Genomic DNA, 20,408 nt, shown 5'->3' with positions numbered 1-20,408 from the left:
CTGCAAAAGCAGCATGTGCTCTTAACCACTGAGCCAGTTCCCAAAGGACTCTTTCTTGTCTCTTACTCTACAATAGTCACAAAGTCATCATTGGACACTTTAAACAAAAGCACTGTGCCAGCACGGTGGCGCACGCCTGTAATCTCAGCACTCTGGGAGGCAGAGGCAAGTGGATCTCTGTGAGTTCAAGACCAGCCCGGTCTACAAAGCAAGTCTAGGACAGCCAAGACTACCCAGAAAACCCTGTCTCAAAATACAAAAAATTAAATTAAATTAAAAAGCACTGTCTGGGACAACCATGAACTTTCAGCTTATCCTGTCAGAAACACAGACACCAGTCTAAATTTCAAACAAAATGACACCTCTGTGGCTGAGGGCAGGAGACAGGGCAGAGTGTCCACTATCAACATCAGAATATCCTCTCTCAAGGCCAGTAACTGACCCACAGCTTTGATGTGCAAAACAAAAAACAAACAACTAGAGGCCAAGACCTACACTAAAGTCCTGCAGAGGACTGTTAAGACTCCCAGGGGCGGCTGCCTTTCTTCTGGTGTCATCAAGCCTCTGAGGTCGCCAAGTATTTCAAATTGTTAACCCTACGCCTACTGCCAATTCTTCAACGCAAATCTTGTTTGAGTTATCATTTTATTTGTATATGTATCAGTATGTGGCCTATACATGTGTCTATGCACCTTGTGCAGGCCTGGGGCCAGCAGAGGCCAGTTGAGAGCCCTGGATCCCCTGGAACTGGAGTTACAGATGGTTGTGAGCCACCAGGTAGGTGATGAGAATCGAATCAGGGTCCTGTAGAAGAGCGGCCAGAACTCTTAGCCATCTCTCCAGATCCTCTTCCATGCACATCTTTCAAAAATAACTGAGCCATAGTACCTTTCGGCTGCACTTATGGCCACCTCTTTGGCCCAGCAAGAGGTGTACATACCTCCAAACCACTGCTGGGGACCCAAACCACCAGCACCACAGAGCCTGCCAACCACGAGCTAGGCATTCACCCAGCACCCTCGCTTCCCTCTCTAGTGCCAGCAATCTTTCAGAGGCCACAAAGGCAAATGCTTGCAGTGAGCTAGAGAACAAAGGAGGCTCGCCCCTTGCCTTGCAAAAGGTATTGTCCTGGCTACTGAATTAGACCATGGAAATTCTCCCCTCTAGAAGGGAAAGTGAGGACAAGCCAGTTCATAGGATTTGATCACAGGAAACCAACTGCTCCAGCTGGCTGGCAGGCCACTAAGAAAGTGGAGACAAAGAGGCACAGGACAAAGAGTCCACCAGGAACTCAGGGAATACAGCTGACCACAAAACATGGGCCCCCACCTCTACTACCAGGAAACCGCACATATCCACCACCCCAAAGCCCTCACAGGCCCAGAGGCCCTGAGACAAGTGCCCAGCCATCGCTACTTACCCACTCCTGACCCTGAGCGTGGGTGCCACCTACGAGGGCGGCCCAGATGCCCAGGAGTGAAAGGACAGGGACAGTCCAGTGGTTGGTACTGGGAGAAGCAGCTCCTGGGTTCTGAAACCTCCCGGGCTGCACTTGTAAAACATGTCCTCATGCTGAAAGGTACACATTCACCCCATTCATGCACAACGCAGTTTCTCATTGTGGAACAGACTCCTACGTTTCTAAGTGACATTTTTGTCCCCTCAAGGCTCCACAGGTGGCAAATGCCCAACATATGTGTATGTCACACACAGCCTCTCCCGCCTTGTGTCCACATGGGCAGAAAGGCAAAACTCCCTTGGAAATGCCAGTCCCACCCTGTCTGAGTCCACAAACTCTGAGCCCAGCCACCCCTCGCCCTGAGACCAAAATGTCTCCAAGTGTCACTGCTGAGCACCATCACCCTGCCCACTGCAATGCACTATGGAGCCGCCACGGCACCACTAACAGTAGACGCTGCCATGACGGACACCGATGCCTACTTCACCAACCTGTACTGGAAAATCCAGGAATTTTCACATTTATAAGCAGCAAGTGTTGGTACCCATTTAAGATAGCGAATGAATGTAGATTAAATGGAACTAACCCCATTTCAGAATAAAACCTCTCAGAGAAAATACAGCAAATGTAGTCTGCTGGCTATTTCTTATTATAACGAAGCCTAAAAGAGCTTAGCAAAACAGGTTTTTAATCCAAGGCAAGATCACGGAAGTAGCTCTGAAAACGTAGAACTGGTTTTCCACAGCAATAAATGAAACAAAGAATAAAGCTTGCAATACGACTGGACACATATTAATAAGCAAGCCACTTAAAAACCACGTGTAATCCTGAAAGCCTTCCTTTCATTTATTGTTGTGAGACAAAGTCCTATGTGGCCCATGGTAATCTTGATCCTTCTGCTTCCCGCTCCTAACCACTGGCCTTACAGGCCTCACCACTGTGCCTGGCTAAACTACTTCAGATGGAGCTGGAGAGATGGCTCAGCAGTTAAGAGCACTGGATGTTCTTGCAGAGAACCTGGGTTCAATTCTTAGCACCCCATGGCCGCTCGCAACCATCTGTAACTCCACTTCCAGGGGCTCCATCGCCCTCTTCTGTCCTCTGCAGGCCGGAATGCATATACATATGCATCTGTGCTGCACAGATGCACACGCACCCAAAACACTCGTGCACATAAACTAAAAACAAACTCCTTTAAAAAAACCTCACATAAGGAGGTGAGAAGACTATCCAAAGAACCAAACAACGGCTGGGCATATGTGTCGTATACTTGTAATTCTAGAAATTAGGCAACAGGCATCCCCAGCAGGAGGGTCAAGAGTTTGAGGCTAACCTAAGCTACCGGGTGAGATCCTACCTAAAAAATAATAATAATGGATAAAATGTTTGTTAAAATTTTAGACCTGAGGGGCTGGAGAGATGGCTCAGAGGTTGAGGGCACTGTCTGCTCTTCCAGAGGACCTGGGCTCACTTCCTGGCAACCACGTGGTGGCTCACCACCATCTGTAATGTGCTCTGCTGCCCTGCAGTGCGCATGCACACATGCAGGCAGAACACTGTAAAAACAATGAATGAATAAGTAAATAAATTTTTTTTGTTTAATTGACAAGATTGACTACCAGAAGCTCCTGAAAGATTATGCCAAATGCACTCCCAGCTCTCTGCATCCGCCTCCTCTCCAATGCTGCATTTCTCACCAGCCTGGACTCCAACGGTTAATACCTCCCTGGCACCCACCTTTATCCCTCGCCCCTCTTATTACTCCATGACACTTGTTTGGCCAAAAGTCAGCTTTTTTAAAAACCCAACCCAGTCTCTACTCCAAGCCTGTGGCCATGCGGCTGGTCACAGCGGGGTAAAACGAAGTCTTTGCTTTGAAAGCTGCACCGAAATCTTCAATGACACCTCTCCCTGCTTACTTCATTACCTTAGTCTCCAGGTGACCCCTCCTTCTCTACCTCCCTCGACCTCCAGAGCCCCTTGCTGGCAGCTCATGGCCTCACCAGAATGGACAGTCAGAAGTGCCCTCTCTTACGTGATGGCAAACTGGCCCTCGCCTGCAGCGCCACACCAGCCCTACCAGCTCTGGCTCACCTGCACTGCTCTCTGCTCTCACTGCCTCTGCCTGGCACCACAGCCTAGGTTCTGACCTTAGCACTGCTGCCTGCTCTCTCCACAGGTGTCACACTGGTGTGTTTGAGACACGGCTCTCCATTCCTTTCCCGCCCCCATGCCCTGATTTTGTAGTTCAGCATGCGGCCCAATGCCATCCTCCTCCACCCAACAGCTCGAACCAAAACTCTGGGGACACCCTTAACACCCCACATCAAATCCATCTGCAAGTCTCTCACTCTTCCTGTATGTGTGTGGTGCTGGGATGGACCCCAGGGTCCTGTGCACGCCAGGCAAGTACTGCACCACTGAGCTCAGCCCCTGCTCTTCCGAGTCTTGAGTGTTCCATCTTCAAACTTACTAGAAGCGGTCATACCTGTTTCTCTGCTGCTGCCTCTGCTCTGCAGGCGCTGGCGTGGACTGGTCCAGCGGCATCCAGAGAGTTCGCCTGCTTGGCGCTTACCCTCTGTCCACCGATCCTCAGCAGAACTGGCACAACTTATTTTAGAACAAAAGCCAAGTTTCTCTACTTAAATCTTCTAGCAGCTGTCCTTCATAAAAAAGTCCAAAGCATCACCATGCCAACAAGGTGCCAGAACCCTGTGTCCTCTCTGTCCACTCTAGAATCATCCTTCTGGTTCTTATCCCATCATGTGAGACCGTTTTGTATAAGGAAATTTGTCCTTTCCACCTGGGATGTTCTTTCCACAGATCCTGACATGCTAAGCCCTTCACGTCCTACATTCTCTCCCCAGAGGGCATATTCCATCTGAGACTGCCTTCCCCTCCTGGGCTGCTGTAGTCCAGTGGCAGAACCCAGGCCCCACCATGTTAAGGGACCCAGGTTCAAAGCCAGCAGGAAAAAAGAAAAAGAATGCCTTGCCCTTTGCCCCTTTTTCAATATCCTGCCCGGTTTTTCATGGAGCCCTCCCTTACTCAAACCACATTGCCTGTTCTTCACCTTAGCATCCATCTTCTCTGCTGGGAGGTGCAGGAACCTGGGGTAATGCCAACCACAGAGACTGGTGTTTGAAGCATGCAGAACATTAACAAGTATTATTTTCATGGTTTAAAAAACAAAACAAACAAAAAAAAAAAAAAAACAAGAACTGTAGGGCTGGTTCAGTGGTTAAGAGCACTTGCTGCTCTTCCAGAGGACCTGGATTCAGTTCCCAGCACCCACATCAGGTGATCCATAACGACCTACCATTCCAGTGCCAGGGGACCTAATGACCTTTTCAGGACTCCTCTGGCAACCACACTCACATGCACATACCTCTACACAGATAAACATACACACATAATTTAAAAATAAGTCTTTTGGGCTGGAGAGATGGCTCAGAGGTTAAGAGCACTGGCTGCTCTTCCAAAGGTCCTGAGATCAATTCCCAGCAACCACATAGTGGTTCACAACCATCTATAATGAGATCTGCTATCCTCTTCTGGCATGCAGGTGTACATGCAGGCAGAGTACTGTATAAATAATAAAAATAAATACATATTTTTTTAAAAAGTCTTTTTTAGACCAATAATATAGGATAATCCTACTAAAACTTGTACACCCAAGGAAGCTAATCAAGATGGAAGACCCTGGAAAGATGATCAATCCTCACTCAGGAAGGCAAATGAGACGGACATCAGAAGAGGGAGAAAACAGGGAACAGGACAGGAGCCTATCACAGAGGACCTCTGAAAGACTCTACCCAGCAGGATATCAAAAGATATGCTGAGACTCATAACCAAACTTTAGGCAAAGTACAGGAAATCTTACAAAAGAAGGGGGAGATAGAAAGACCTGGAGAGGACAGGAGCTCCACAAGGAGAGCAACAGAACCAAAAACTCTGGGCACAGGGGTCTTTTCTGAGACTCATACTCCAACCAAGGACCAGGCACGGAGATAACCTAGAATCCCTGCACAGATGTAGCCCATGGCAGCTCAGTGTCCAAAAGAGTTCCCCAATGATAGGAACAGGAACTATCTTTGACATAAACTCAGTGGCTGGCTCTTTGATCACCTCCTCCTGCGGGGGGGGGGGGGGGGCGGGTAGGGTGGGGGGTGGCAGCCTTACCAGGCCACAGAGGAAGACAATGAAGCCAGTCCTGATGAGACCTGATAGGCTAGGGTCAGATGGAAGGGGAGGAGGAACTCTGCTATCAGTGAACTGGGAGAGGGGCATAGGAAAAGAATAGGGAGGGAGGGATTGGGAGGGATAGGGAAGGGGGCTACAGCTGGGATACAAAGTGAATAACCTGTAATTAATAAAAATAAAAGAAAATTAAAAAAAAAAGAAAGAAAGAAAAGGGGTTGGAGAGATGGCTCAGAGGTTATGAGTACTGGCTGTTCTACCAAAGGTCCTGAGTTCAATTCCCAGCAACCACATGGTGGCTCACAGCCATCTATAATGAGATCCTGTGCCCTCTTCTGGCATGTAGGTATACATGCAGGCAAAATAATGTATAAATAATAAATAAATCTTTAAAAAAAAAAAAAGAAAGAAAAAAGTCTTTTAAGAAAAATCAAATGGATTTAAAGACATTTAGCAGTAAATGCAATCACCACACTGTGAATGAATTAGATTGCTAGAGAAAGCCCAGAACAGCAATAAGGAGAGTAGTTCTGGCGGAGCATCTACATTTCCATCTTTATTACGACGCTACACTATTGCCAGGTGTGGTGGCCCACAATTTAACCCAGCACTCAGGAGTCGGAGTCGGAGTCGGAGTCGGGGGCGGGGGCGGGGGCGGGGGCGGGGGCGGGGGCGGGGGCGGAGGCGGGGGCGCAGGTGGAGGCGGAGGCCAGCCTGGAAGATGAGTAAGCGAGGAGAGTGAGAATCTGTGAGCACTGCAGCATTGTTGACCCACTCTCGGGCAGGAGGGAGGCAGCTGCTGTGTCTGGGAAGGCCTGGGACTCACCAGTCCTTCATGCTCTCTTTCTTGCCTTGCTGTATTCTTATATATGTTTATTTTTTATTGTGTGAATGTGAGTGTGTGTGTGTATGCTCTCTGCGTACATATGTGCATGTACACACGTGTGCGCATGGTACGGTGCAAGCGCATAGGACAGGAGACAACTTTAGGGAGTCAGTTCTCTTCTTCCAATATGTGGGCCATCAGGTTTAGAAGCAAGAGTTCTTACTGAGCCACCTCACCAGCCCATGTTTTGGACTATTCTTTGAGTCAGAGACCCTCCTCATAGCCCAAGCTGACGTCACCCTGGTGGTCTTCCTGCCTTACTGTCCTAAGTGCTGGACTACAGGTGTGCGCACCACAGCAGCTGTTTGAACGGAACAGTAACAGCAACAAAGCCACCCTGTGACCGTCAGGGATGAGGAAGAGCAGGCACACAGCAGGCACGAGGGCTCAGTGCCTCACGCTGAACATCCCTGCTCTCCAGCTAATGCCTCTTTCTCCAGCTAGCCCTATCTCCTTCTAGTCTCCCTAAAGGCAAGATTCATAAAGCACTGAATCCAGACCTGCCCTTTTCTGAACAACACCCAACCAAGGGCAAAGCTGGTTCCTCAGAGGGTTCTAAGTCTGCTGTGGAGGCTGAATTCCACCACCAGGTCTTTAATCTCCTGAGATGCTGCACACAGCGTGTCCTCGCTCTCTCTGCTATTAGTTACAGGTGTGTTCTGGTTGTGTGTGGGCAGGGATAGCTGCCACACCAGTGCCGGCACAGACCACTGTCCAGGTAGAAGTCACAGAGCCTGCTGGAAAGCAAGCTCAGGATGTAATATGGATGCTGGTCCCCCTCCTAAAAGCTGAAGGGGAAGGCCTAGGCGGTGAGACATTGCAGTGAGTAATGGCACAGTCCCTCCAAGATGCCCTGCACCGCTTCCCTCCCACCCGGGTGGCAGCAGTGCCGGGGGACCGACTCAGGGCAGGGCCTGAGGCAACACCACTGTAGTACTTTAAGCCACATGTTCAAGCCCAATAAATTAGCCCAGGCTTAAAGAAGTCAAGCTGTACACATGTAAGAATTTTAATAAGCTTGGAAAAGGCTACCTGGAGCTATGTACCGCTTACTGTACCGGTGAGATCGCCTGCCACGGAGTGCTAAGCCCCTGACAAGAGCTGTGGAGCACAAGAGGCAGCAGGAACAGGGAGTCAGTCCGGGGTCTCTCAGGAGCTGGGGACTTACAGCAACCGGCTGGCAGCCAGACGACAGGAAAACAGAACAGGGCAGGCAACTCAACAGAGCCAATGGCATTTACCAGGAAAACGTGCCAAGGGTATTTCTTCAGTGGGAATCTGGTGCTTGCACACCCTTGCAGAAACCAGCAAACACTGTAATCAATGTCTACACTGCAATCAACGCCTGTTTGTACTCAGAACCATGTACAATGGAGAGTTGAGCAAACACAGTCTCTGACTTCTAGATACCAACACCTAGCATAAATAAAAACAATAAATCTGCCCAAGGGATTACCGAAGGAGCTGAGCAAACACGAGCTGGGCAGAAGCATTTACCTCATACAGATGAAGCGGAGCAGTCATGAATGTTAAGTCATGGGAGATGACTCTCTGCAGAGGGTGGGGCCCTCATGGAACAGTTACCTGGGAAGGCTGAGCCGCCAAGGGGGAGATCAGAGTTTAGGAAATGGGCAGGGGCTGGGTAGCAGGCTAGGAGGGCGGGGAGGGGGAGCGGTGCAGCCTAGGAGAGGATTTATAGGCAAAAACACAACTACAAGACTTTTTTTTAATCGCACTGAAAAAGTAGAGAAAGCAAGCAGGTCATATTTCTCAACTGCCTTATTCGTGCACCTTCTAATATACAGAAAAATATGCAAATCTTTATCTAATGTTATTTAAAATTCAGAAAAGATTAAATATCTTACTCAACCCCAAATCAAAGCTAAAGCAGCTTCAGAATATAATACTCATTCATTCATTCATTCTGTATGTGTGTGAATGTGGATGTGATGGACAAGGTCTTACAATTTGCATCAGGCAGGAACTCATTATATAGTCACTATTCAGACCCTGAATTCACATTCCTGCCTCAGTGTCCCAAGTGCCAGGATTACAAATATACACCAGCGCAGAGTGCTGACTTTCTAAGTCAGCAAAATCAACCCTCCCCAAGGGTTACATACGCCCAAGTCGGCAGGGGCAGTCTCTGTCACTGAACTCACAAGGACCAGACAGTGTGGATCCAAGCCCACTGGGACCCGACAAGCAGTAGTCACAGAAACAACAGGACATGAGAGCAAAACCGCACCTGGTGACACCAGCGACTCACGCGAATTACCTGATTAAAATTTTTGAAGGAGAACTCTTTGTAGATGGCATCTCTCTCGCTTAACTCCGACCACCCTGCTGCTTTCAAGCCAGGAATAAGTTGGTTCCTCTCTTCTGCGGTCAGCCACTGTGCATCTGAAGACTGGGAGGAAAACATTTTCTGTCTGAAAGGGTCAGCATTTATTTCAACTCTTTTCATAAACTTATACCTCTTCAGGAAGAGATACAGGAAAAAAAAGAAAAGTCTCAGGGGAAACAAATTCTAGCCATCTCTCCTTCCTTTATTCTCAACAGACAGGCAAACAGAAGATGGCTGGTGTCCTGTCTCCCTGAGTGCTGCCTCAGTCTCCACAATTCAGCAACTCTGGTTCAAGACTGCTGTTGCCACTGCCACAGATGCCACAGAATCCCAGGATGTGCAAGGAGGCAGAACAACTCTCTCAGGTGCTGCTGGTGGGATCCCCACCCCCGGCCTGCTGCTCTCTGGATGGACATCGAAGCACTTTCCGTCTCTGCAGCCCACTTGAATGGTGAGCTCCTCAGGATGGTGTGGTGGTCTGAACAAACGGCCCCATACACTCATGTGCTTGAAAGATTGTCCCACAGGGAGTGGCACTATTAGGAGGTGTGGCCTTGCTGGAAAAGCGTGTCACTCTGGAGAAGGGCTTTGAGGTCTCACATGTTCAAGCTACACTCAGTTGGCTCAGTCTCCAGCTGCTGCCTATGGCTCAAAATACAGAATTCCTGGGGCTGGAGAGACAGCTGGGTGGTCAGGAGCAATGTCTGCTCTTCCAGAGTCCCAAGTCCGATTTCCAGCAACCACATGGTGGCTCACAATCATTTGTAATGTGATCTGGTGCCCTCTTCTGGCGTGCAGGTGTACATGCAGACAGAGTACGCATACGTAAAATAAATAAATTAATAAAGAAAAACAGAACTCCCAGATACTCCTCCAGCACCATGTCTGCCTGCATGCCACCATGCCTCCCACCATGATACTGGATTAAACCTCTGAAACTGTAAGCCAGCTCCAAGTAAACGTTGTCCTTTATAAGACTTGCCATAGTCATGCTGTGTCTTCACAGATGTCTGGTTTGTAAGACAGTTGTCTCTTCCTGTCATCTATAACAAAAGCCCTTATACAAGGGGAACCAAGTGTACGTATCCATGGACATATCCATGGAACTTTGTCTAACAACCTCGGGCTCCACCGCCCCTCTCTGGCAGGTAAAAGGTCCTTGCCTTGCTAATAAGAGTGCCAGTAAAACAAAGTCCCTTCAAGTGTCGCTGGACCACTCAGGGTGCCCTCAGTACCTGCCCACACTGCCCACCTCATTCTCCTCTCCAGGCGGCAGTCACGACTCAGCCCTTCGGCCATTCAACCTGCGCCTTCCTTTGCTAACCCAGAAACATTAAACACCACAGACTATTGTAAACCATGAGCACAGCTTACCATTCCAGCTTAAGCACCCGTGGCTACCTCACGTCTCACCTCCTGGAGGTGAGGTGAAGGGACCTCAGAGAGACTCACCCCAAAGACTGAGCTAACGTTGCAGGCCCTGAGCTACACACTCCAGATTCTGTACATGGAGCTCCAACTCACACCTACCTCTAGACCCCTCCAACGTTTTATCACAGACTTGAATACAGTTGGGAAGGCAAAGGCATTCTACCTTTTGACGATGCCAGTGATCCCGTTTTCTTGTTTATTCTCCCTACTAGAGCAGCTATGCTCTCCCACCGTAAGCAAAAACATTTAAAGGCTTGCGATCCAAAATAAGAATTTAATGTTAAGAACAGCCAGGCATGTTGGTAAACGCCTTTAAATCCAGCACTCAGGAGAAAGAGGCAGGTGGATCTCTGAGTTTGAGGCCAGCCTGGGCTACAGAGTGAGTTCCAGGACAGCCAGAGCTACACAGAGAAACCTTGTCTCAAAAGAACAAAACAAACAAAGCAAAACAACACCCACAAAAAACAACAAAAATTAAAAATAAAATAAAAAAATAATTAGTTCTGAAATCTTTTTTTTTTTCAGGAGTTGGGGTGAGGGGTGATATATGTTCTCACTAGCCCAGGCTAGCTGTGAACTCATGACAACCATCCTGCCTCCACCTCCTCAGTGCTGGAGTCACAGATACATAGCAGCAAACCCACTGAGTTCTGGTATTTTTCACACAGAGGTCTACTATAGAAAACAATCTAAACTGTCCATCAAACACCTAAATATATTAAGTCCACTCGGAGCGTGTCTGTTTTTCACAGGGACTTGATAGCAGAGAAAACCATGAAACACAGTAAGGATGGACTATGCCATGGTCAGCCAGAGGCCATAGAAGGTGCTGCTTCCCTCTGGGGCTGGGCTACCCACAGCCCTACGGAGATGAAAGCCTGCAGAGATTGTGGGAAAGACTGTGAAATGGGGCCACTTGATCTACATAACATCAATGGCCCTGCAAAGACATGCCCTCAGCACAACCCTCTGTTTGGGGTTTTTTACTGTTTTATTTCCTGAAGATTCATTCACTTTTATTTTTGGTAAGCGCTTTTGCCTGTGCATATACATGCACTGTGTGGGTGTACTGTGTTGCTGATGGAGGGCAGAAGGGGGCATCAGACCCCCTGTTTCTGAAGCTACAGATGGTTGTGAGCCACCATGCCGGGTGCTAGAAGAGAAGCCAGGAAGGGAACCCAGGTCCGTGCAAGAGACACAAGTGCTCTTAACTGCTGAGCCATCTTTCCAGCCCCACCCCCCAGTCCTTTGTAGCAGCCCGGGGGTCCTTTTCACAGGCTTGGAGGGAGGTATGGAAAACCACAAGATCTAGGGAATATAAACGGTCAGCTACATAGTGGGTTCCAGGCCAACCAATGAAAGCCAATTTTTTTTTTTTTTCCTGAGGTAGGAGGTGTTGCTATTTTTTATTTTATAACAACAGAAATGATGGTAAGGTCTTCGATCAGAATGAACCAAGCAAACTGGCACACACACCCGTAATCCCAGCCCTTAGGATGCTGAGGCAGGGCTGTGAGCTTGAGGCCAGCTGCTACATAAGGAACTACAGGACAGCCTGAGCTATACAGCAAGACCCTGTCTCAGAGTGAGCTTCTCAGAGGAAATGGCTCTGGGTTTGCTAGATGGAAAGGATAAGGAAAAGGAGAAAGTTCGGGTGTTGATCCTGGGGCCCAAAGAGAATACTGAGCTCTCTGGAGGACACTTTTTTTTTGTCCATCCTGCCAAGCCTTTAGATCCTTACTTTCCCCAGGAAATTTCCTGATGTTCCAGAACCTCTCCAGATCCTGTACATTTGTAGCGTCTCGCCCTTCCCTGAGCTGGAGCAGTTTCTACAGGACACCATCAAGCCCATGAAGGTCTGGGCTCTAAGAGGGCCTGGGTAGAATCAGCTCCACTCCTCATCTCTGTCCTTTCTTCCCCAAGGTATCACCTGCACGTGACAGAGGCTGAGGGTGACATGAAGCAGACCCTGGGTGAGCTTCAGGAAAAGCACCCCCAGCTGGAGGCTGTCCTGATGGGCACCCGACCGACTGACCCCTACTCTTGTAGTTTCAGCCATTTCAGTCCCACTGACCCCGGCTGGCCATCGTTCATGCGTTTTCAACCCGCTGTTGGTGATAAATCAGTCCCTTGTACCTTCCCCAATATGAGGAGGCTAGAGCCTGAGGCATGAGCCAAGGGCCCTGTCTCCTAAGGCAGGCAGTAGCTTTTCATGCTCAACTGGCCTCTCCAGGTCTCATGGCCCTTGGGTCTCTACAGTATCAAAACACCAAGTTTTCACATCAAGGGTGGTGGCATGTGCCTATGTCCTCAGAATTTGGGAAGGAGAAGCAGGATGCACCCAAATTCAAGGTCAGCCTCAGCTACAAGAAACCTATCTCATTAAAAACACAATGAATCTCATCCCTTCTTTTATTGGAAGGAAGGAAAGGAGTGGGAAAGGGAGCACAGGAGAATGTTTGGTGTGCCTGAACACACACATACTCCTGTAGGAAATTTATTTTCATTAAATTAACTTTAAAAATGTTAACCAAATGCAAATGACTGCCCCAGAATTATACCAGGAAAAAAAAAATTCTCTAAAGTCATTGGTCAAAAATGGGCATTACCGGCATAATTTTCTGATTTCAACAATTCCACTGTGTGATTTTTTTTAAAAAAATTACGTTTTAGGAAATTCATTACAGAAATTTTACAGGAAAATAAATCATGTCTATGACTTACTCATATTTTTTTCTTTTTTTTCAAATGGGCTCTAATGAGCTCCCGTGAATGAAATGGTGCGTTTCTCGCTACATCTTCCACTAGATGGAGCCGCTAGTTAAAACTTTCCCTCAACTCACTGGCCCTCCACACCGCTCAGAGGGTCTCACTGCCCACCCACAGGGTCCCCAGCCGGCTTCACGGTAATCCTCCAGCCTCAGCCTTGCTGCATGCAGGAATTACAGGCTGCAACGCACGGCCGAAATATTAATGTCTGAAGTAAGAAAACCAAATGTCCTCTTTAGAGGTGGCGAGAAAAATCGATGTGTTGTTGTTCAGAAACGGAAAGAAAAAAAGTAATTTACGAATTCTTCCTACAGTTCACGAGCAAGACAACACAGCTGGCCACACAGGGGGCCCTGGGGACCGCAGCACTCAGAATGGCCACGACCCACCAGTCTCACAGCTCATCTTCATATTTAGATTTTTTTTTTTTTTTTTTTTTTTTTCTAAACTCGAGCCCGTTTCCGGTGAGCCAGCTCATAGACAACGGCGGAAGTTGTCGTGGGTCCACGACCTAGCCCTGGTTGGCCTCGAACTCACAGACGCCGTCAGCCTTCAGCTCCCCGGCGAAGGCTCAGGCGTGCGCACCGCGCTCCACGGGAGCCGCGGGGGTGCACGCACCCAGCCCAAGGCCCCGCTCTCCCGCCCGGCCGCACTCACCATGGCCGCCCCGCTCGCGCCCCGGCCGCGCAGCGCCGCCAAGCAGCGCACGGCGCCGCGCGCTCCCACCGCCGCCGCCGCCGCCGCCATGGCCCCGGGCTGCCCGGCGCGCTGCCTGACGCGGCGCCTGCGCCGAAGGCCCCCGCAGCGGCTGGCGAGGTTGGGCGGCTGCGTCCGCGGGGCTGGTGGGGAGCCCTGCGGGGTCGGGACTCTGGCGGGGTGCGCGGGGTCCTGCCCGCCGGGGTCGGTGCTGTGAAGCCCTTGCTCGGGCAGCTTTGGCTTCCGAGCTTGGTCCCCTCCCTGCGCCTTGACTGTGCCCCGTGCACAGGTGCAGCAGAGACGTCTTCTTTCCTGTGCCATAAGTGTGTATATGGGTCTTCATTATTTTGCCGGTTTTTTTTTTTTTCCCCTTGCGATGCAACTGACCATTTTAAAACCCGGGGTATGAGGCAAGGGTTTTAACACAGTACTAAGTTTTGAGTGAAGTGTTGCTCAGTTTATATCTTTTTGGATTTTTTGTTTGGTTGGTTTTACTTTTTCAAAGACAGGGTTTCTGTTGTGTAGCCTTAGCTGTCCCGGACTCACGCTGTAGACCAGGCTGACCTCGAAACCACAAGATTCCGGGCCTGCCTCTGCCTCCCTGAGTGCTGGGATCTTTTTGGTTTTTTACTAAGTAACTTTATTGTATTCCTTTCTTGGAACAGTTTCATGCTGCCCGGGTACAAAGTTGCAGAGGCCTTGAACATCTACCCCCACCTCCCAGGAGCTGGGGATTCTGGGTATGTGCCACCTTGCACAGCGCCATTACTTTTTTCTAAATTAGCACGTTAATATTATCAGTTTGCAAGGCACTCTGGCTTATGCCTTTAATCCCAGAATTCTAGAGGCAGAGAAGCAGGTGAATCGCTGGGAGTTAGAGGTCATCCTGGGCTACACAGTAAGACCCTGTCTCAAAAATATTTCCTTATTTTTATATTTTATTGAGAATTTGGCAAACATATATATTAAAGAGTTCATTTAAGGTTGGTTTCATAGGGTCTGGTGAGATGGCTCTGACGTCAAGACCACTGGCTGTTCTTCCAAAGGTCCTGAGTTCGATTCCCAGCAACCACAGGGTAGCTCACAACCATCTATAATGAGATCTGCTGCTCTTTTCTGGTGTGCAGACACACATGCAGGCAGAATACTGTATACTGTTTAAATAAGAAATAAATAAATCTTTTTTTTTTTTTAAAGATTGGTTTCATAACTGTTAGCAGTCTTGTATCCCAAATGGACTTGGAAAAATATAATAATAAAGCCTCCGAGAGCCTAAAATTTAAACTTCTTTTGCCCAGCTGACGAGATGTAACAGTCAGGGAAAGCAGAACCTGGGGTGGTCTGAGGGCGCGGGTCGGGCGGCACTGACTTAAAGTAACGTGGGTGATGTTTTAGGCTCACGCCTAAGGATGAGGTACCGGGAGCAGGCTGGAGCCTTGCTTCTACTATTTACCCTTAGTGTTTATGATCATGAAAAATATTCCTGAAATGTGTATGTTAATATGAGGAGCCCTCCTGGGCTTGTGGTTCTCACCTGGAAGCTCAGCCTTCAGGAGGCCAGGCAGGGGATCTGAGGTTTGAGGGCAGCCTGGGCTACCCTGGAAGAGGAGGAGGGAGAGAGAACGAATTAGTGTCTTAACACAGTAGTGGCCTGTCATTCTCCCGCCTTCCCAGCACTCTCATCTCAAACCTAGTCATGAGCAACGGGAGAAGGGCGTCAGGGCCGAGAGGTCATCATCCAACAGGGGCTCTGGGAGTGCTGAAGCAGTTAACCTGACAGTTTGTCAAGACAGCTGCAGTGGCAGAGGCAGGACGATCTCTGAGCTGGAGGCAGTGCTGTCCACACAGTTGAGTCTCAGGCCAGCCAGGGCTACACAGTAAGAGCCTGTGTCAAAAACACAATGCCTAATTTATCATTAGGCACTTGATGCTCATATCTGAATTTCAAGAACAGCTTTAGAGGTTTGTAGAGAGTATGTTGTCTCTATAAATTTTATATTTATTTATAAGTTTTTGGGGGTATGCTATGGCACACATTTCGAGATCAGAAGGGAGCGTTTACGGCTCAGCTCTCTCCTACCGTGTGGAGCACCAGGATCAAACTCAGGCCTTCACACTCGCTGACAAGGACTTTTATCTGCTAAACCATCTTAGTGGCCCATGTTGTCTCTTTTCTAAATGTGTCCTAAACTAGACCAGACTCAACCTCCAGGCAAGAACAGTGTTTAGTATTTCCTTTGGAGCTCAACCTAGCTCAGGGTTCAGAGTTTTAACGTTCAAAGAATGCGTGCTGGTTATATAACTGGTGAAAGTATATGCTCTCAATTAGAACAACATTTACTTTTCCTAACATCCATCATTCCTAAAAACAGGTGAAGCCTTTCAGTGAAAGCAGACATCACAAGACAAGGGGCAAGGAACTTTTTATTGTCCATCGGGTGCTACTTACAGACCCACACTCACCCACACAACACTTCCCTGCTTAACGACACTAGAAGAAAAATTCATTATGTTCAAGTGTCAAAAGCAACACAGTCAATTCTAGTGAGCACTTTTGCATCTGCTAATTGTCACAGTAAAAACCCATTCAAATGTAATCTTTTCAGCCTTTCAGTAGTTTAACAGGAACATGATTATTAAATCTGACTTTTGCTGCAAGTTAGCGTTTCAGTGGAGAAAGTCTGTGACTGTCTGAGGAAGGGCTGAGAGAGATTCTTCCTCTTGCACTTCAGTTCCACCTCTACTCTGCATGCTCCTGCTCTTGTCCTGGAATCAGCCACCGAATGCTCTCAGTCCTGATGGTAGCGTACATGACAAAACTAATTAAAAAGAATAAGGAGAATACAAGCAACCAATCCACAGTCTTTATCAGAGTGCTGGGGAGAGGGCCCATTTGGTCAGCTTGCGTTACCACCACATTTTTCTTGGCTTCTATACCTGAAAGAGAAATCAATTGTTTCAAATCAGAGAGAAAACACATCTGAGCCATGTCTGAAGTATGGTGCGTGGCATGCACAGTGACAAGCAACCCAAAAATAAACACCACCTCAAGCGTATCTTGGAAGGATTTCACCCGCATGTCAGTGCAATTTGTAACTTGCCTTCCTGCCCACCATATCAAAGAATCAGGATTCCCTCCGGCCTTTCAAAGCTAAATCTCAAGGATCTCTGCAACTCCTTGGAGATTTTCTAGTCAATGTCCTATTAGAGTTGCCTTTTGTTCTCGGAAGACCAAAGTTCATCAAAATAAGGCTGCTCTCAAAAGTTTCCGCAGGTTATCAAGGTGCCTTCAAGTAAGTTACTGAAAGAACTGTAAGAACAATCACCCACGGCTGGGTCGGTGATCACCAAAGATGTCAAGCACCTAGAATTTATCTACAAGCACGAAACACAATGACTTTCTCTCCCCATACCAGTCAGGGACAAGGCTCAGAATTCCCAGGAACCCTGTAATACTATCACCAATCTGAGATAAAAAGGAGTTTTGTTCCTTAGTGTCAAAAGAAAACTGAGTAGATTGTGCACTGAGGCATGTTCTAATCGGCACTCATTCCTAGTGAGTGGGCCTCAAAGAGAAGTGGGATGCTCTCAGCCAAGGCTCTAGGGCCTTAAAAAAGATGGTTTCCAGAGGAAGGCATTTTTGCAACTTGCCACAATCAAGCTTTTGAGAGAAATAAACAATAGGGCCATCACCTTTGGCAAAAACTAACAAAAAAAAAGTAACTTCTAGTGGTGGGTACAGGCCCTCAGTCCCAGAACTCGGGAGGCAGAGGCAGACAGAGCTCTGAGTTTGAGGCCAGCCTGGTCTACCAAGTAAGTTCTAGGACAGCCAGGACTACACAGAGAAACCCTGTCTCAAAAAAGAAAAAAAAAACAAAAAAAACTTCTGTAAGTGGATTAATAAATGAAACATAACACAATGAAAACAAACAAAATATAACCACAACCAACAATTCAGTTAAATCTCAGAAACACAACAGCTACTTGCAACAACACAGACTAAAGAAGAAATACTGTATGCTACTACTAACAAAGTTCTCTGTGGGTTTGAGGCCAGCCCAGTCTACACAGAGAAACCCTGTCTCAAACAAACAACAAACAAGCCTTCCTCCCCAGGATGTCATCTCTATTACCTGTCTGATTAAAAATGAAAATTTTCAGTGTTTCCAGAGTCCGATCTGTATGATTAAACCTTGCCATTGGTTTAGCTCCTTGAAACAGCAAAATGTTAGGGACAGCTACAGTGCCAAATCTGGTAGAAAGGCTGCAGGAAAAAGAAGGAGTTACATTAGGAACCCCAACAACATACTTGCTCACATGAGCACCTATGAGAATAGGTGGAAATCAATGAAAAGTTTGTGTGGCCTACAGTTCCTGATAGCTGAACTTTTGACTTTTAGTCTAATCCTTGCCCCTTCCTTATGGGTCAGGGTTGGGACATTCCTGGTCTGCAATCCAAATCAGTTGCTATTAGGACATGGTTCCAGCCATGGCCCAATGATTCCGCTATTAAGTTCCAAATGTCAAAACAACACAGACCAGAAAATTCTAATTCATGGATAAAGCATAGTGTGTCAAATTTTCTTGACAGATTAAAAAAAAAAAAAATTCAAACTTCAGAATGGCCATCCCTTCCTTCAAAAAGGGTCAGCATACAGTAAGTAAGCAATTCTTTGGCAAATTGGTACAAAGGAATCCATGACTCAGTCAACAGACCTGGAGTTCACAGCTAGGAAGGGAGGGCTTGGGTAGAATGGGCCTGCAGGCATGTTTTGTTGTTACACGACAAGTCCAGTTCTGGCAGTGGTTTGATGACAGAACTGGCTATGACCTCTAGGGAAATTATTAAAGTCACTAAGCCTCAGTTTCTCCCATCACTAGAGTAAGCAATGTTGGATGAGCAATGTCACTTCTGTCATTCAGACATTGGCATATGAGTCAAATACCTGTTCCAGCCCCTGGAATGGAAAGTGTCCTCCATAACCTTAGGCCTCCATTGAGGCCTAAGGCACTCAATGGAGGCAAAGGAAGGCAGTAAGGCAGATGCCAAAGCCTGTGGGAAAGGAGTGCAGGGAAGAAAGCCGGACCTAAATCCCGGGGCGTAGTGTGTACTTTTGAGCTTGACAAGCGCTGCTCTCTGTAGCAGACCATGTACAGTTTCTGAAGCAGACAGCAGTTCCTAGTGTTGGGGACACTCTTGTGCACTGTGTATTCAGATGCTGATTTCTGTGCCCTTAGATCGGGTTGCAGACCAGACGTGGGCATTGTCATTTCTATGGAGAATTGACTGTATCAAGGTTGTATAAAGGATGCTCCCCAATTATCTCTGATTGGTTAATAAAGAAGCTGATTAGCCAATAGCTGGGGAGAGAGGTCAGGAAGCAGGACTTATGTGCCAGTCAGGGGGTCTCAGAGGAAGAGGAGGAGAGAAAGAAAGGGAGAGGAGGAAGAAGTGGTGATGATCAAGGAGGAGGTCATCACGAGGAGTTTGCCGTGAGGAAAGAGAGATATAGTAGAAGGCCAAGGCAAGACAAGAGGACAGGTAACAGGACACATGGCTGGGAAATAGTCCAGATCAGTGTAGACCGGTTAGAATAAATAGCATCTGCCCAGCCTAGTGCTTTAAAGCTTATTAATAAATGTTATAGGTCTCTGTCAGTTACTTGGGAGCTAGGATGGGTATTAGGAAAGGCCCCTATTAATACCATAATTCAACATACTCAGTTGGTCAGGGCCAAAAAGATAGTGAGGTAGTTAAGAGCACATACTGCTCTCCTGGAGGACCTGAATAGGGCTGGTCACAACTGCCTGTACCTTCAGCTCTAAGGATCTAATGCTCTTCTGCTTCCACACACACGCAGACACCCACATGTGATAGCTAATCTGTTGAGGTATTTTCCTGACTGGATCATTTGAAGTGAGAAGACCCCCACCCTAAATCTGGCTCATCCCTTCTGATGGCAGCCTACATAGAATGTGGAAGAGAAGGCTCTGCTTTTTGCCTGCTTGCCCTCAACCCAGCTGGCAAGTTCACCCATCCTGCTTGGAAGGCATTCCTTCACTGATATTTGAGCCTACTTCTTTGGGATTCTTTGGGATGTAGACTGGAGACCACTGGCCTAGAATCTTGGCCTAGCCACTGTTGGACTACCTGGACCATAGCCTGTGAGCCACTCTAATAAATCCCTGCCCAAGAAAGAAAAGATTAAAAATCCCTGTAAACAATCAAATACATATAAACAAAGATAATGTCACTATAAAGTGATACATTTATTTATTAGTATATTGAGTACATAATTATCACATTAATGCATAATTTGTAATATGCATGTAAGAACAAACAAGTGTGGTGGCTCATCCCTGGAATCCCAGTTCCTGGGGAGCTGAGGTCTGAGGACTACTGAGAATTCAAGGCTAGTTTGGAGTACAGAATGAACCTCTGTCTCAGAAAATAAATAGAAAAGTAAATGTAAATAGTATAAAGAAAGAAAAAGACAGCCAGGCAGTGGTTTAAGGACAGACAGGACTACACAAAGGAATCCTGACTTTGAAGAAAAGAAGGAGAAAGAAAGAAAGAAAGAAAGAAAGAAAGAAAGAAAGAAAGAAAGAAAGAAAGAAAG

At 47.5% G+C, this 20,408-nt stretch overlaps 2 protein-coding genes across 2 annotated transcripts in view; both read right to left on the bottom strand.

The window, feature by feature from the left end:
- The window catches only part of Pcbd2 (pterin-4 alpha-carbinolamine dehydratase 2), a 50,173-nt gene extending 36,139 nt beyond the window's left edge, over positions 1 to 14,034 (bottom strand). The window contains exons 1-2 of the mRNA XM_055629328.1: positions 13,750 to 14,034; positions 8,824 to 8,955 (exon numbers count right to left, since the gene is read on the bottom strand). Of these exons, the coding sequence (XP_055485303.1) occupies positions 8,824 to 8,955; positions 13,750 to 13,839 (222 nt within the window). The 5' untranslated portion in view covers positions 13,840 to 14,034. The remainder of the gene's footprint in view (positions 1 to 8,823; positions 8,956 to 13,749) is intronic.
- A 2,160-nt stretch (positions 14,035 to 16,194) lies between these two features.
- The window catches only part of Txndc15 (thioredoxin domain containing 15), a 13,210-nt gene continuing 8,996 nt past the window's right edge, over positions 16,195 to 20,408 (bottom strand). Inside the window, exons 4-5 of the mRNA XM_055629331.1 lie at positions 17,922 to 18,052; positions 16,195 to 16,725 (exon numbers count right to left, since the gene is read on the bottom strand). Of these exons, the coding sequence (XP_055485306.1) occupies positions 16,529 to 16,725; positions 17,922 to 18,052 (328 nt within the window). The 3' untranslated portion in view covers positions 16,195 to 16,528. The remainder of the gene's footprint in view (positions 16,726 to 17,921; positions 18,053 to 20,408) is intronic.

This window comes from Psammomys obesus, unplaced genomic scaffold (assembly GCF_907164565.1).
Source record: "Psammomys obesus unplaced genomic scaffold, mPsaObe1.curated_primary_1811, whole genome shotgun sequence".
NCBI classification, from domain to species: domain Eukaryota; kingdom Metazoa; phylum Chordata; class Mammalia; order Rodentia; family Muridae; genus Psammomys; species Psammomys obesus.
The sequence above is the reverse complement of the archived record's forward strand: the minus strand, read 5'-3'. Positions and strand labels throughout refer to the sequence as shown.